The 17,933-nt window shown below is 35.2% G+C and overlaps 3 protein-coding genes across 3 annotated transcripts in view; 1 reads left to right on the top strand and 2 right to left on the bottom strand.

The window, feature by feature from the left end:
• Positions 1 to 1,795: 1,795 nt before the first annotated feature.
• Positions 1,796 to 16,275, bottom strand: LOC138321789 (probable E3 ubiquitin-protein ligase MID2). The gene is given in 6 exon segments (XM_069265757.1): positions 1,796 to 3,391; positions 3,393 to 5,165; positions 6,461 to 6,589; positions 7,135 to 7,270; positions 15,255 to 15,407; positions 15,979 to 16,275. Coding segments are annotated over 2 exon segments (1,989 nt in total). The 5' UTR covers positions 5,139 to 5,165; positions 6,461 to 6,589; positions 7,135 to 7,270; positions 15,255 to 15,407; positions 15,979 to 16,275; the 3' UTR covers positions 1,796 to 3,148.
• LOC138322316 (probable E3 ubiquitin-protein ligase MID2) lies at positions 11,605 to 13,578 on the bottom strand. Its single transcript, XM_069266352.1, has one exon. It carries the CDS (start codon positions 13,576 to 13,578, stop codon positions 11,605 to 11,607), a length of 1,974 nt encoding a protein of 657 aa, XP_069122453.1.
• A 1,014-nt stretch (positions 16,276 to 17,289) lies between the features above and the next one.
• Positions 17,290 to 17,933, top strand: part of LOC138321794 (uncharacterized) — a 108,284-nt gene continuing 107,640 nt past the window's right edge. Inside the window, exon 1 of the mRNA XM_069265760.1 lies at positions 17,290 to 17,716. The gene's annotated coding sequence lies outside the window, so the exon portion shown is untranslated. The remainder of the gene's footprint in view (positions 17,717 to 17,933) is intronic.

Here is a 17,933-nt window from a genome sequence, read left to right as displayed (position 1 = left end):
CCAGGCAGTGGGAAGACGTGCACGTGCACGACATTTGAAGGTGGCTGCCATCTCATTGGTTCCCATGGAACATTCCATAGCAGTCTATTTAGGATTGCAGGAGGAACGAACCTTCATCACTGGGTGGGAGAGTGGATCCCCCAACCCAAAACCCCATACTGTATACATTATCAGCCGTATACGGTCCCAGGCAGTGGGAAGTCGTGCTCGTGCACGACTTTTGACGGCGGCTGCCATCTCATTGGTTCCCATGAAACATTCCATATCAATCTAATTAGGATTGAAAGAGGAACGAACCTTCAGCACTGGACGGGAGAGTGGATCCCCCAACCCAAAACCCCATCGTGTATACATTATCAGCCGTATACGGTCCCAGGCAGTGGGAAGACGTGCTCGTGCAAGTCACACAACTCGAGGTTTTTAGATTTGGAATTTATTTTACACTTGTAAAAAAATTCTTAAAGCTACGGCTACGAAAGACACTCGCTAAAGCTCGTGTATTTTGGTAATTTTAGAAAATAACTCGTTCGTGTAAAATAAATTCAACATCCATCAACAACTCGTTGTAAAAACCTATTTATCGCATAATCCGCCTGATGTTCAGTTCAGATTTCCATTGACTGTGTCCGGTAGGAAATCTATGGTGACGTCATAACAGAAACAATAAAGTGACGTCAGGAATAATGACGTGACGTCAGGAATCCAATATGGTGGGGCAAAATGGCTGTCTCCTCTGATTTTTGTATCACAATTCGGCATTGAAATCCTTCGAAATGTATGTTGTTATAGTTATGTGTTCAAAAGTATTTTGACTTCGTTTTCATTGCATATGACATTTTATGAAACGAGTATTTGAAGTGTTTATTTTTGCTAGTTTTGATGAGTTTCATAAAAATTGATATGACACTCATGTAAGATCTTAAATGAAAGGAAAGTGTTAATTATGTCATGACACAACTTCACAACTTCATTTTTTTATTAAATAACCACATAGAAACAAGTCACACAAGTCGGAGTTGGTAAATTTGGAATTTATTTTACACTTGTAAAATTTTTCTCAAAGCTACAAAGGCACTCGCTGAAGCTCGTGTATTTTGGTAATTTCACAATTTTCCTACTAATTTTCACAAGTAACTCGTTCGTGTAAAATAAATTCCATACCCAACAACAACTCGTTGTAAAACATATATATCGCTTAATCCGACGGATGTTCAGTGCCTTTGCATATGTCACTAGTGTAATATAACCTAGAGCGATTTCCATTTGGTATTCAGAAATCCATCCTCACCATTTTTATGAAATGTTTATATCAAGCTTTAAAAATGTTTTTGAGTTCCTTATATGCTATCAGTATCAATCCTATCTGGGGTCTGAGGATATTGAGACATCAATAGTTGTTTTATGTGTATGTTCTTATTACAACTAATATTCGTGTAAAAAATAAAAACAATATTACTCTAAATACATATAATGGTGTTTACTGCAATTCTATCTGACCTCTGACCTTATGTATACCAGATGTATTTGTTTCTCCGTTATATTTGACATCCACTAATGTAATGAAGATGATAACTGTGATAATGTGTGTGTTTGCTTCTATTAAACGCTGATATCACTGCTGATAATATTTATAGCGTAGTGATTCACGACGCATCCATCGTATTTGTAATTAGTCTATCGATTCTTTGTTGGTGAAACATTGGTTATGTATTGTGAATGAAAAATAATTTCTCGTTATCACTCAAGAAAATTAAAAATTTGGTAATTACTAAAAAAAAAACCTACAATACACGAAAATATTCAAATCATATTTTTATTCATTGTTACATATTACAAATTCCTTACAAGTCAATAAAAATAATTTGGATATTGATCGGCTGTTTATATAGACAGGTTAATAAGATTCAATGATTTTTTTTATCTGGAAAACAACACATGTTTCTATGAAGATATTTCTAATAATAAAAAAAACATACACAAGTTTCATGCCACCGAATTATTCTTAAATCTAGTTACACTAATCGTACACATCTAATCCTATGTATGGCTTATAATAATTTAAACAAATTGTGCCCGATCCCAATGTATATTTGATACAAATAAAATATGTTTAAATCAAACCTATGTATGATTCATTCTATCACCAAATGTTCTTTGTCGACAAAAAGGAGTTACTTCCCTTTGGAGGTAAAAAGACTCAGCATTCATTTAGTTCTGAAATATCTCGATATATTGTACAAACTTGATTATAAAAAGATATTGCGTAATATGAAACCGATAAAAAAGTAAACACTAATAATGGAATAAAACATCTGACGCAAATCATAGACAAATTTTAAGCAAGTGACTTAAATGACAAATAAAATGACAATGACATCCCTAAATTTCCCCCATCGCCCGGAACAAGGTATAATGTTACAGGAAGGACCGGACATCTTCAATATTATAGCACTATGTTCTAACACTACATGCCCACATTTTACGTTTATAATAAAGTAGCATCATAAATTAGAATTAAACTAATGTGATATAACAGTTAAACATTGGCCTAATACTATATAAATCGTCAGTTATACTGCAAACCAACTTTCTTTCGCGGATATCAAATTTCGCGATTTCCATTCCAAAACAAGTTTGCGAAGATAATTATTCGCTGATTTAACAATTCAATGATAATTCCTATTAATATAGATAATGTAGGCTTAAACCCTAACCCTCAGATCGCGAAATCCGCAAAGTAAAGTAAATCGCACGCGAATGAAAGAAGGTTTTTCAGTAAGTAAATGTACTGGTGAGCTATATCAGTGACATCAAAGTAAATAAGTTCTCTGTAAGGAAAGTGCAAACCTTCAGCAAAAGTACAGAATAATAACATGATGAAGTAGGTGTTTTCAAGGCATTGTTAAATATATCTATAATAAAGTGAGAGTGATGTACTGTTTATATAAGAATAATTAAATATGGAACATGGTGTGAGAGCCCTTCTGCGAAAAGGAAATATATTGGTATTTACATGATTTATTGAATAAATCATTTCTTTGGATCTAACAAGAATGTTGAACTTGATGAAATAATGAACAGTTTTCCTAGGTGTCCTTAAACTGATATGTAACTACAAAGGAACAAAGTCATCATAAAAATTGTGTAATCAAACTGATGAAATAAGCTGAAATAAGCTAATATAATTGCAATGTTCGGATGAAATGTTTGTCACAACAATCTTATCACCACATACAGATATAGCTCGTGGACTGTGCATACCGTCCGCTGTCGTTAACACTTCCCTGACGTTTGTCTCGTCCCCAGACATCTGTACCACGTTGTCTGATCCATATCCACAGACATAGACGTTACCCTCCCCGTCCACGTCCACTCCATACGGGTAACTTATTATTTACTATACCGACCTTTAACACGTCCTTGTGTAGATTGTCAGTGGACAGACTACCGATGACCGTACTGTCCGGTGTGCAGGTAAAGTATGGGAAGAAGAGATTCCCGGTACGGTGTTTATGCGATAACGCGTATATAGTGTTAGGACCTCTGTGTAGTATCTGTGTCTCACCGTCTTTTGTTACCCGGTACACTTCTTTACCTGAACTCACGATGAACTCTCCATTTCTGTACGTTATACCGTGACATTGTTTCCCAATGTTTATTACATTCGATAATGTAAGTTTATCGGGTGTAACTGTCACCACATGTATACTATTACCTATTGCAGCTGCAACTGTCGTGTTGTCTACCAAACACAAATCCAAAGGCCGTCCAATCACCTTTAACTCATACACAACATCTCCGTCAGTGTTGATTAATTTCAACTTCTGATTGTAACAATCTCCTACAACAATACTACCGTCAGGGGTGAAAACAACTCCGCAAGCTGCACAATCGGACCGATCTGATTCCATTTTTATGTTCACTTTTCTTACCTCCTTTAGTTTACATTCGGATAAAGGTTTGGTTAGGCCTGGAACATCTGTGAGTTGTCTCTGTTGCTTCTGGACGACAATTTTACCAAAGTTCAGGATTGTCCCATCAAATTCTGCTTCGTGTTTAAGACTGACAGCAGAGTTCGTCATCCTCATCTCTTTTACTAAATCTTTCCAAGCATCCAGCTCTGTTTGTCCTCTCTGGTACAATATAATCGTACCAATGTGGTTGTTTTGCTGCTGGGCTGTCACGGTCGATTCCATTGTGTTCTGCATAGCGACCTTCAGCCGTTCACACTTTTGACTTGCCGCCTTGAAATTTCCACTCTCCTCCTTGTACTTAGCTATCAAATCATCTTTGATTTCCTTCTTCATTTCCCTCATTCGTTGGATGAACCGTTCCTCCATATCGTCGATACTTTGTAATGCCGACTCTTTGTCGTCTGCGATGCTCTGTAAGTATTGATGGAAGTTCTTTACCAACGATTCCAGGGAGTCAGCAGCCTCTTTCATATAGGTCGTCCTTTCCACTAATTTTGAGTCTTTATCCAGTGTCTCACAGTAATCCTCAGTGGTTGTCACATCGTCACATTTCCTGTGACCAACAGTGACACATTTGCTGCAACCGAAAACATTGTGGTCAACGCAGTAGTAAGCCATCTTTTTCCTGTGCTTGTCACATCTTTTTGAATTTGTTTCCGTTCTTGGTAGAAAGTACGTAGAAGTTCTAATGTCAATAGCGTCACAGTTGAAGTGTACGATATCATGGTGATTTAGTTTACAGGACTCGCAAAGCAAACATTTATTAGTCTTACACCAGAACTGAGCTGGAACCTTTTTGTCTTTAGTTTTTTCACAAGACATGCAGTAGTGAACGTCTGTTGAACTACTCTTCATTTGGATCAGCTCCATGGCAACTTTGTCTATAGGAAACTGTCCAGCCCATTTCTCCTTATTCTCAGTCTTATCAACAGGGTAAGTAAGCGTTCTACACACCGGACAGGTAAAGGTAGTCGCCGTGTCCCTCCTCCCCGACACCTCACTGATGATGTAAGTATTCAGACATTCCTGACAAAGAGAATGGTGACATGGTAGACATTTTGGCTGATGAAGCTGTTCCAGACAGATCGGACACTCCAGGAGGTGTGAGTCCGTCTGGGTACCGTCTTTCGGGACCGATTCCTGATTGGGGCCACCTTCTGCCATGACGTTATCAGTCCCTGATCAGGTATCCTAAAAGGAATAAATGATTTTTATGCGTAGCGGATTCTCATAAAAGTTTGCAAACAAAATTTATTTCATAACCCGAAGAAGTTAAAAATAGTTACATCAATGCCTATAATTATTTTTTTCAGACTACTTGATAACATAAAATACGTTTAAACGTACAATTCCATTAATTTTCCAATGGAATATGTTTTTTCAAATCAATACGCAACGTCGACGTCTCTATTGTGACGTCATGATTACATCGGATTTTCGCGCCATTCTTGGATTCGGTTTTCATATTATATGAAGAAATAGAATCTGCCAATCAGAGAGTTGGATTTAGCATGAAAACAAATAAAAATTAATTATAGAACCATAAATCCCTCAAGAAGGCAGTTTAATGCTTATATTTCCGTTTTCTGTTATCTCTTTTAATCCAACTCTGTATTGTACACTGTTATCGCTATTGCCAAATCAAATTCCCCGCTGTCCCCGTCACTGGAGCCCCTATTTATGACATTATAAGCAGCCCCAATGACATTCGGGTTAAAAATAAGTTCTTAGATTTAAACATCAAATCATCGGTACATTTCCAACTTTTTAATCAATTTGTAAGTATTTTTGCGAATAAATATAGCATTGCGTCATTACGTCATGACGAAGGCCAGAACGACGTCACGAAACATGTTCTTCATATCACTACACCAACGGGAGTTATGGAAGAATTATGAGCTCATAAATTCTCCCTTTTTTGCTAAGGTTATAATAGTGTCAGTCCGGAACAAATGGAACAATAATCATATAACATACATTATCGTAGGCTTTTTATCAACATGCCATTGAGTAAACTAGTATAAACGTGTTCAATTGATGCATACAGTTTAATAATTACCATATTGAACAGTTTATCATGTACATATAAATGTAGAATGATCAATTATTTCATGCTTACGCAAAATATAAAATACAAGCATTGAACATCCAACCAATCAACCAATAACATAGTGATTGTAGGTAGGCCTACCCGATAATATAAACTCTCACCGTCAGTATTGGCAAAAATATAAACGTATGTCAGAATATAGAACGGTGTGCCTTGTAATTTTAGGCCTATGTATCTACCCGATACATATAAGTGCTGTGTATTACATCTACTTTCGGTTTGCATATATCTAACACAGCAACAATATCACCACAATAACCGACCTATTACAGGATATACATTTAAATGTACGTTTTTGTATTTAACACAAATTCTGTATCGAGTTTACGTAAAAATAAATTTGACTATATCTATCATAAAATATAACGTAACTTACCGTCAATATTATCAAAACTTAAACTTCATGTCAGTTGATTATAGCGAGTCTGTCTAGATCGGCGACCTTTGAGTGATATTCGGCAATCATCGGTATATTCGGGTAAGCATAAGTCTACAACTATAGATTCTGAAAAAAAAGAAAGTTGGGACATTTATTTATTGAATGGTGGTATCAATATATGTATAAAGTAGAACACTATAAAGATAAAAAGTACAGCTTTAAATGTATATAGTAAGCATGTTCAGACATATAATGATCCATTAAGTTAAAGTGACCAGGCATGGGCTGAACGAACCTTGGAATCATTTACAAATGTTATCACGTGAACAAATAACAGAACCGCTGGACATCTTATCATGTCGCTTATTTTTGCTAGTTTATGATAATTTGTATTGTAAGCATTCGTGTAAATTATACTGAAATACCCGTTCTAGTAAATAACCTCGTATGGTAGGCCTTCTTGGTAGTGTTAAATTACTTTCACTTTCGATTTACGTATAGTCAACATAACCACGCCTTCCTCTTTACACTAAAGGTTGGACATAATTCTTTAAATATGTCTGTTACTATTATTAATTCACACTCCACATCCTATCAATGTTTCGAATCTGTCGTACACAGAGTATATAGCATTACATACCGACAACACCGACAAAATAAAACCTCCATACCTAGTATTATGACAGTGTGTCCGCCTTGGTGGTTCCTGTTTGACAATCGATAATACTCGGTCAATTCCGGTAACGTGTCTACAAGCTTCGTCAATACCCGTTCGGTAAACCTCGTTCAATACAACTCATATTTCAACTGGAAAATTAGAAGAAATGTAAATCTTAAGATGTTAAACATGTAATTTTTTATATACATATACCTTTATACACAATATGCACCTGGGTGTTAACGCGAACTTCTGTACTTGGTGGACATTTTTGTTAAAACCGTTTTCCATTTAACAAAGGTTTACTCAACATATTGAGTGTCTTCCTGATATCAGATATGATTTACACCTGGCTATAAGGCCAACAAAATACGTCTGTTTAGGGTTACCCGACCGACCCTAATTTTTTACTCCTGACCTTAATCCCCCCCCCCCCCCCCCCCACACTTTCTGCGAAAAAAAGTCGGGATTTCGATCTCAGACTCCGGTTCCGGCCATCATTTTAGAGTGAAAGACACTAAAAAAAGAAGAAAAAAAGAAAAAGAAAAGAAAAAAATCCTCCCGACCGACCCTACTTTTTCGGCAATGTAACCCTAAGGAGACATATTTGTTTGGCCTAATGATTAAACAATATATTATGAATGTAATAAATAATCGCTACCATACTCTTCATTTATTTTTATCATTACTTTTCTTAGAAAGGCAACACAATATTTCAACATTTTTTTTGTAATCTGAATTGACTAAGATAATCATCTCATACACTGTATCAAACTAAGTAAGATAATCATCTCATACACTGTATCAAACTAAGATAACTGAAACTTTTGTATTACACTTGTATGAAAAGTAATAGTAAACTTGAAAGAGTTTGGTGATATGATTTTGTATTGAAAGTCGCATCGAGTTCTCTGAAATAAAATCATGATTATAACTGAAAGGGATCTCATCAGTAGAAGACACATCCTGTGATGAAGATGTTTCTTTATGAAATAAATAAAGCACATTTTACCTATCCGATTGATTTTATTACAATCCTGTTTGTAAACGATTAATATTCAAATAAACAAACTACGGGAGAAGACTTATATAGGCTACGGGAGAAAACTTATATAGGCTTAACTGTTGTCTGATCCCTTTGTTATCAATAAAATATGTTGAAATGAAATGAAAACAAACCTTCGAATATTTTAAATCGATAAGTATAGTGGATGGCCAGCTCATTCCACACTGTAAGTAATTTCTAAATAGCGATCACTTAAATACTGAAAATATAGAATTCAGCATATATGTAACGATAATCTACATCTGCAAATATATATTTGCTTTTTGTCCATACTTATTGATGACTGATAAAGTTGTTCATAAATTGCAGGAAGCCAATATACTTCGTATTTTTCTCCTCGTACACTCGTTTTTGACAAGACGAGTGATCTCCCTTTGTACATACAATTATCTAATGTAACAATAATAGCCCATTGTAGATACTATAATACGGTGCCTTTATTATGGAATATTAAAACAACAAAATCCTGTAGGAAATATTTCAAACTAACTCTTCATCGTTTGTTTCAATTCGTTTAAAGGATAAACATTATACCTGCTGTTTATAAACATAGAAATTTCACCACAAATTATTTTAAGGGTGACGGTCGCTTTATTAATTGCTTTGTTTTTTTGCATTGTTTTCATTTTGTGATATTAAAACTGATGTTTACATTTCTGCATCATTACATCGTGTTATTCAACTCTCAGGGCATTTCATAAATGTGCTGGATGTTGGAGAAATATATTGATATTGTACTAAAGGATTATGACGTTCCAGTCTTTTGATTGGTCGAGATTTTCAACTTTGACGCGAACCACTTTTTTCTTAATATCACATCACAGATTGTTAACGTCATTAATATTTGAATGACGTCATATCCTGCATATTGTTGTGCTCCGATCGATGTTTGAAAAACAAGCCACTGTGTGGAAACTGGATGTATGACGGTGGCGGAGGGCCCGGCGCTTCCCTATTCTAAACATTTAGTTGTGATTCAAAATTCATGATTGTTCCCTGATCATCCTGTTTCTTGCTGTAGGAAAAATCTTTCAGATACAATAAAGTGACGTCAGGATTCCAAGATTTCACTGAATTTGCAGGCAAGCAAACATTAAAACTTCTTGACTAATTTCATAAAACGTTATATGTCACTCATGTAGGATCTTTCATGTAGAGAAATATTTCCTCTTTCATTACGATAATACAACTTCTGTTTTAGATAACCACTTTGATATACAGCTATCGATCCTCACCATTTTTTAATATGTGAAATGTCTATGTCATGCCTTGATATTAATGAAATATTTCAAGGTATTTTGAGCTTTTTATACTGTATCAATCATATAGGTCTATGGACACTGATCGGCATTGTTTACAAGGTTAGTGATTTTGTTAACATTAATGGTTGTGTGAAATATATATTTTAACATAAATATTGCACATCGCTTGGTGGGTCCCATTGAGTCAAACAAGCCGAAGTTAGCCGATATTGTAACGTCATTGCCGAAAACGACAGGTGACTACCGTAACTACGTAACGTCTGTCAGTACTCTAAAGAGAACGGGTCATGAATTTTCCGATTTCCGTTCGACAATATTCGTAGCTTCTATGACGACCTGTTTATAATGAAGGCATGTTTACAAGAGTTTCTTTGATATAACTTTATTTCAACTACATCTACACTAACTTGAAGTTTTGTTGATAGTTACGTATAATGTGACTTGAAATAATTACGTAATGTGAATGAAAAAAATTCTCGTAATTAATCTAGAAAATTATACAGTTATTAATTACTCAAAAAATTAAAACTACAAAACACGAAAGTATAAGCATTTCAATCATATCTTTATTCAGATATCGCCTGTGATAAATTCCTTACAAGTCAATAAAATTAATTTGGGTATTGATTAACAATTAAAGAAGATTTAATAAATTTTATTTCATCTGTAAAGTAACACATGTTGATATGAAGATATTTCTAATAATAAAAAAAAGCATGATCAAGTTTCATGCTACAGAATGATTTTAAAGCCTAGTTATACATTTAGTTCTACTACTCACGCACACCTTTATATGATCAATTATATCACCGAATTTTCTTTGACGACAAAAAGGAGTTATTTCCCTTTGGAGGTAAACCCTTTAAATCATCCTTAGTTCTGAAATATATCGATTAATCGAATACACATGACCAAAAAATGATTATTGCGTGTTATGAAACCGATATAAAATGATAAATACAGGACTTCTAATAATGGAACAAAACAAATATCATAGATAAATGTAAGACGAGTTCCATGGCAAATAAAATGTAAAGGACATCCCCAACTTTTCCCCCGCCGCCCGGAACAAGGCATGATGCTACAAAAAGGGCCGGATACCTTCGATATTATAGCACTATGTACCAATTTTACATCCCAAATTTCATGATATAGCATAAAATAAACCATACATTATAATTAAACTAATTCGAAATAACAATTTGGACATTAGATGTACAATGTATATTTAATTGAACATATACCCAAAAGCACTACAAAATACATTTCGTGAGCATTTGTCAGTTATATATTATTCTTAAGTTAATAAGATATGATTTTAAGATATATCGGTTATTGAATTCTGACTAAAAGCTAAATGTTTAGTAATAAGCTTTACAACTGAGTTACATTGTACATCAATGACATATCAAAGCAAAAGTCAAAGATCACAGTTCCCTGTAAGGAAAGTACGGTATGAACCTTCACCAACACCTTATGGAGTAGGTGTTTACCAAGCATTGTTGAGCTGAAATAATTTTATAGATTTAAAGTTGTATGGTCTGTGACTTGTTACATTTTTGGCATAGAAAAGGTATTTTAAGTGTTCTACACTTTTTAAACTTTCAATATTTACCGACTTTTGTAAAGTTCGTATTCGCAAAGTTATTAAACAATTAAATTGAAATATTAATTTTTAACGTGTACACGTTTGAAATAGCTCGGAAGTATCCGAACTGTTCCGATCTATTCCTATCTGTACGGGTATTGCCGATATTGACCAGGTGATACGGCTCAGGAAGTTCCTATCTATACTAGTATCGCCGATGTCGGTCACGTGATGCAACTCAGTTTTCCGATATTACCCGAAAGTTTGAAATATGGCGTTGACTGAGACGTTTCTTTCAAACTGTGTGATATTTTATGCGACATTTACCGCTATATCAACAGTATATTGGTGCTTTTATGGATCTGAACCATCATATATAAGCATTCATATTCACACATTGTGCGTTTTATGTGAGTTTGAGATGGTGAAAATTACAAGAAATACAATTTTAACAGTGAATCATCTCTTGTGAATATAATAAAGTAAAGTAATAAACCTCCCAGTTATGTAAGTGATATGTAACAAAAAAGGAAAAATGTCATCATAAAAGATGTTCTAGCAAAGTGATCAAATTAACTGATATAAGTGAATATAATTGCAGAGTCTGTCTGAAAGATTTGTCACAACAACCTTATCACCACATACAGATATAGCTTCTGGTTTGTTGATACCGTCCGCTGTCGTTAACAGTTCCCTGACGTTTGTCCCGTCCCCAGACATCTGTACCACGTTGTTTGACCCCCATCCACAGACATAGACGTTACCCTCCCCGTCCACGTCCACTCCATACGCGTTCCTTACTACACCGACCTTCAACACGTCCTTGTGTAGATTGTCAGTAGACAGACTTCCGACGGCCGTACTACCAGGGGTGTGGTTGTAGTAAGGAATGAAAAGAGTCCCGTCACGGTGATCTTGGGATAAAGTGTATATCGTGTTAGGACCTTTGTGTAGAATCTGAGTCTTACCGTCCTTTGTTACCCGGTACACTTCTTTACCTGAACTCACGATGAACTCTCCATTTCTGTACGTTATACCGTGACATTGTTTCCCAATGTTTATTACATTCGATAATGTAAGTTTAGAGGGTGTAACTGTCACCACATGTACACCATTACCTATCGCAGCTGCAACTGTAGTGTTGTCTACCAAACACAAATCCCAAGGTTTTCTATCCACCTTCAACTCATCCACAACATCTCCGTCAGTGTTGATTAATTTCAGATTCTGATTGTTTATATCTCCTACAACAATACTGCCGTCAGGAGTGATAACAATTCCATGAGCAGAACAATCGGACTGATCTGAATCCATTTTTATGTTCATTTTTCTTACCTCCTTTAATTCACATTCTGATAAAGGTTTGGTTAGGCCTGGAACATCTGTAAATTGTATTTGTTGCTTTTGGACGATAATTTTACCAAAGTTCATACTTGTCCCATCAAATTCTGCATCGTGCTTAAGACAGACAGAAGAGCTCATCATCCTCATCTCTTTGACTAAATCTTTCCAGGAATCTAGCTCCGTTTGTCCTCTCTGGTATAATAGAATCGTACCCATGTAGTCGTTCTTCTGGCGGGCCGTCACAGTCGATTCCATTGTATTCTGCATAGCGACCTTCAGTCGTTCACACTTTTGACTTGCCGTCTTCAGATGTCCACTCTCCTCTTTGTACTTAGCTATCAAATCATCTGTGATTTCCTTCTTCATTTCCCTCATTCGTTGAATGAACCTTTCCTCCATATCGTCGATACTTTGCAATGCCGACTCCTTGTCGTCTGCGATGCTCTGTAAATATTTATGTAAGTTCTTTACCAACGATTCCAGGGAGTCAGCAGCCTCTTTCATATAGGTCGTCCTTTCCACTAGTTTTGCGCCTTTATCCAGTGTCTCGCAGTAATCCTCAGTGGTTGCGACTTCTTCGCATTTTCTGTGGCCGGTGGTTACACATTTGCTGCAGCCAAATGAATTGTGGTCAACGCAATAGTAAGTAATCTTCTTCTTGTGCTTGTCACATCTTTTTGAATTTGTTTCCGTTCTTGGTAGAAAGTCAGTAGAAGTTATAATGTCTATAGCGTCACAGTTGGTGTGTATGATGTCATGGTGATTTAGTTTACAAGACACGCAAAACAAACATTTATTAGTCTTACACCAGAACTGAGCCAGAACCTTTTTGTCTTTCGTTTTCTTGCATGGCATGCAGTAGTGACCGTCTGTTGAACCGCTTTTTATTTGTATCAGCTCCATGACAACTTTGTCTACAGGAAACTGCTCGGCCCATTTCTCTTTATCCTCAGTCTTATCAACAGGGTAAGTAAGCGTTCTACATACCGGACAGGTAAAGGTAGTCGCCGTATCCCTCTTCCCCGACACCTCGCTGATGATGTAAGTACTCAGACATTCCTGACAAAGAGAATGATGACATGGTAGACACCTTGGCTGGTGAAGCTGTTCCAGACAGATAGGACACTCCAGGAGGTGTGAGTCCGACTGAGTACCGTCTTTAGGGACCGATGCCTGATTGGGACCACCTTCTGCCATGACGTTAACGGTTTCTGATCAGGTATCCTGAAAAAAATAAATCATTGATATTTGTGTATGAAGCTACATATTTTCGATGTCCATCAATAAGTCGTTTTGTCATCACATATAATCCACCTTATATAAAGTGACTTTACCTATGTTATTTGTTTGCATATGTCACTAGTGTAATGCAAACTGAAGCGCTTGCTGGGAACTGTTGTGACGTCATGTCTTGACGTCCGTAATGACGTCAGAGTTTTTCAATACATTTTAGATCATTTGGACTGTAGGGTGTTGTAGTGATTTGACTCGTGTCATAAACCCTCTATATAAAATGATAATTCATTTCAGATCATATACATATCTCCTGTAAAATGTTTCATTTTAATCTGATACGTTATCCTCTGAAATTGTGTCAATTTACATAGCATTTGGTGCAAAGGTGGTATTTCTCATTGGTTTTTATTTTAAAATTTCAAGAATAAATACTGAATGATATTACATTTAGACTATTAGATATTATTCATTTATACAAATTGAAAATTTCAATTATCAGAGGATCAATTTTGTGCATATTCTAAATATCACGATATGTAAAAAAAATATTGAATATAATGGCTTCACAAAAAAGAAAGCTTAAAAAAGAATGACCTCTCTGATATTCTGTCCGATAAATTTATTATATCGGTTGGGGTGGGGTGAGTTTAGGAGCGGAGCTGTAAAGAATTAGGATGGTTAAATATTGTATAAAAATTCAAGGTAATCTATTTGAACAAACTTTATAATAGAAACACATTCAGGACCAGATTTTCTCAATTTTAATTATATTTCTGTAGTATATATTTATGCCAAAGGCATAAAACCAAGCGTCTGCATATTTGAAACGATACCTATATGTGTTTATCGATCCTGTGGAAGTATAAAATGCTTCATTTCAGCAAAAATTATCTTTATCGTATTTGTTGAAGAAATATTATTACGAAAACAAATAATAATAGACTACAGACGGAATCCAGACACAATAACATGGTACATGTTCACTTTGTCTTCCAACAGTTGAGACAGCCAGCAATACTATGTTTTATGAAATGTGGAATTTCACACATAAGTATATCAACATAAGCGACTCAATGAGCAATGTTGAATAGTAGTCATTTGGTGGTAAGATTTTACAATAAATCTGACATGAAGAGGAACTAACATAGATCAAGATATCTAACATAAAACATCCTAGACAGTCAATTAACATGCCTTTGAGTACACTATTATACACGTGTATAAGTGTTACATTAAGTATAATCATAAAACATCTTGAACCGTTTATCATTAAGAACATTCCATTGGTTCATGTTTACGCAAAATGTGAAATTTAGACATTGAACATATAAACAATTAAACTAATCACCGAAATAATGTAGAAATTGTAGGCCTACCCTGTAATATTAGCACTTATCGTCAGTATTGGCGAAAATGTAAGACTCATGTCAGGATATAGAACGGTGCACATTTTAATTGTAGGCGTATAACATCCACTTTCGGTTTGCATATATCTAACACAGCCATACTATCACCACGATAACAGACCTATTATAGGACATACAGTTAAATGTACGTTTTTGTAGTTAACACAAGTCTGATATCGAGTTAACATGATACGTTTGAAAATTTGTATCATAAATCATAGCATAACTTACCGTAAATATTGTCAAAACTTCAACTTCATGTCAGGTGTTTATAGCGTGTCTGTCTCGATCGGCGACCTTTGAGTGATATTCGGCAATCCTCGGTCAATTCCGTTAATCATTAGTCGAAATTCGTATCTTGTGTCCGACAATCCTCGACGGAGTCTAAAAAATAAGAAGGTTGGGACATTTATTTATTGAATAGAGGTATAAACACATGCATACTAGTGGAACACTATCAAGATAAAAACCATGTGTATTGTAAGCATATTCAGACATACAATGATCCATTATACTAAAGTGATCATGCGTGGACTGAACGAACCTTGAAATCATTTACAAATATTATCACTTGAACAAGTAACAAGATCGCTTGACATCTTATTATGTAGCTTATTTTTGCTAGTTTACGATAGTTTGAATTGTAAGCATTCTTGTAAAGTATAGTACACAATTACCCGTTCTAGTAAATAAACTCGTATGGTAGGCATTCTCGGTAATGTTAAATTACTTTCACTTTCGATTTACGTATACGTATATTCAACATAACCTCGCCTTTCAGTTTACACTAAAGGTTGGACACATTTCTGTAAATATGTCTGTTTCTATTGTAAATTCACACTCCACATCGTATTCATGTTATATAAATGGTAAGCGGAATCTTTCGTACACAGAGTACACAACATTATATATACCGACAATACCGACAAAAATGAAATAAGATAAGCCTCCATACCTAGTATTATGACAGTGTGTCCGCCTTGGTTGTTCCTGGTTGACAATCGATAATACTCGGTCAATTCCGGTAACATGTATACAAGCTTCGTCGATACCCATCCGGAACTCTTCAGGGAATAGATATTACATAGATATTCTCGCGATAATACCCGATGAGTTCAGGATGCGTCGATACCCGTATCAACTACGTTCGGTAAACTTCGTCGAATTCAATTTGAAACCCCTTCATATGATATAAATAGAACATCAAATGGTAGCATTCAACTCATGTTAAAGTTGCAAAATTAGAAGAAATGTGAGAATTTCAAAAGGAGATGAAGAAAGCTTCTTAAGATTATTTACATGTAATTGCAATATACCTACATGTATATATACACATGCACTTCACCTGGGCCGTTTTCGATTATACGGTTTGACTGGTTGGACCAACTTGTTCGTTTATGAATTAAAGACGGACCTGGTGATTTTATATTGTTTTCAGACGAGCCTTGACAAAGCCTTCACAGGCCTGTATTGAAAACTGCAGGTACTTAAAGTAACGACTTAACAAACGGTCGAACCAGTTGTTCCGATAAATGAAAACGGACCTGGGTGTTACCCAATCGGGACCGTTCGGCACTTTCCGTTCTCGTTTACGGACAGTGCCGAACGTTCCCGATTGGGGTGTTACCGGGAAAATCTGTGGTTGCTGGGCATTTTTCTTTTAACCGTATATACCATTAAACAAAGGTTTAATAAACATATTCAGTGTTTTACTGATATCGGTTATTATTTATACCTGACTACAATGATTAATATGATATAAGATGACGGCTATCATACTCTTTACTTATTTTTTATGATTTGTTTTATTCACACCAAATCATATTTTTACTTTTCTTACAAACACAACACAAGATTTCCAGTAGATTATTGTGTAATCTAAATTGAAACCAAGATAATCATATCATAAACTTTATCAAACTAAAAGAAAAGAAAAAAACACATGTGTTACACTTGTATGAAGGTAATAGTAAACTTGGAAGGTTATGGTGATAAGATTTTGTATGGAAGGTCGCATCGATTTGTCTAAATAAAATAGTGATTATAACTGAAGGGGCTCTCTTCCTGCAATGAAGATGTTTCTTTATGAATTTTATATAACAAAAGCGAGTGACCTCCCTTTGAACGTACATCCACTGTTAACGATAACAACACATTGTAAGTACTGTTATACGGTGCTTTTATCATGGGGTATAAAGACAGCAAAATTCTGTAGGAAATATTTCAAACGTACTCTTCATCCTTTGTTTCCGATAGAGGATAACAATTATACCTACTGTTTATAAGCATGGGGATGTCACCACAAATTATCTATTAAAGGTGGTGGCTTACTTTGTCTTTTTATTTACATGGTTTTCATTTTGTGGTAATAAAATTGATGTTTACATTTCTACAATAATCCATCGTGTTATTCCACTCTCAGGGCATTTCATAAATGTGCTGGATGTTGGATGAATATATGGATATTGTACTAGTGGATTATGACATTCCAGCTGTTGAAACCGGATGTATGACGGTGACGGACACCCTGACGCTTCCTTATTCTTAACATAAAATTGTGACTCAAAATCCATTATTGTTCCCTGATCAGGCCCATGTCTTGCTGTAAGAAAAACATTCAGATACAGTGACGTCAGGATTCAAAGATTCCACAGATTTTTGAAGCACATTTTTACGTTGAAATCCTTCGAAATGTATGTTGTTTTTATCTATATGTTCAAAAGTATCTTGAATTTGTGTTCATTTTATATGACATTTTATAAAACGAGTATTAGAAGTTTTTATTTTATTTTAATCTTTCTTCTCTCAATAACAGCATACAATTTCTTATTAAATAACCCCATATATACAGCGATTAATCCTCAACATTGTTTTTTAATGCTTATGTTATTTTTTTAATTAAAACGATGA

This window comes from Argopecten irradians, chromosome 4 (genome assembly GCF_041381155.1).
Source record: "Argopecten irradians isolate NY chromosome 4, Ai_NY, whole genome shotgun sequence".
NCBI classification, from domain to species: domain Eukaryota; kingdom Metazoa; phylum Mollusca; class Bivalvia; order Pectinida; family Pectinidae; genus Argopecten; species Argopecten irradians.
The sequence above is the reverse complement of the archived record's forward strand: the minus strand, read 5'-3'. Positions and strand labels throughout refer to the sequence as shown.

Bases quoted from the DNA above. Each gene is read 5' to 3' on its own strand.
- LOC138322316 (XM_069266352.1), bottom strand. From the start codon at position 13,578: ATGGCAGAAGGTGGTCCCAATCAGGCATCGGTCCCTAAAGACGGTACT.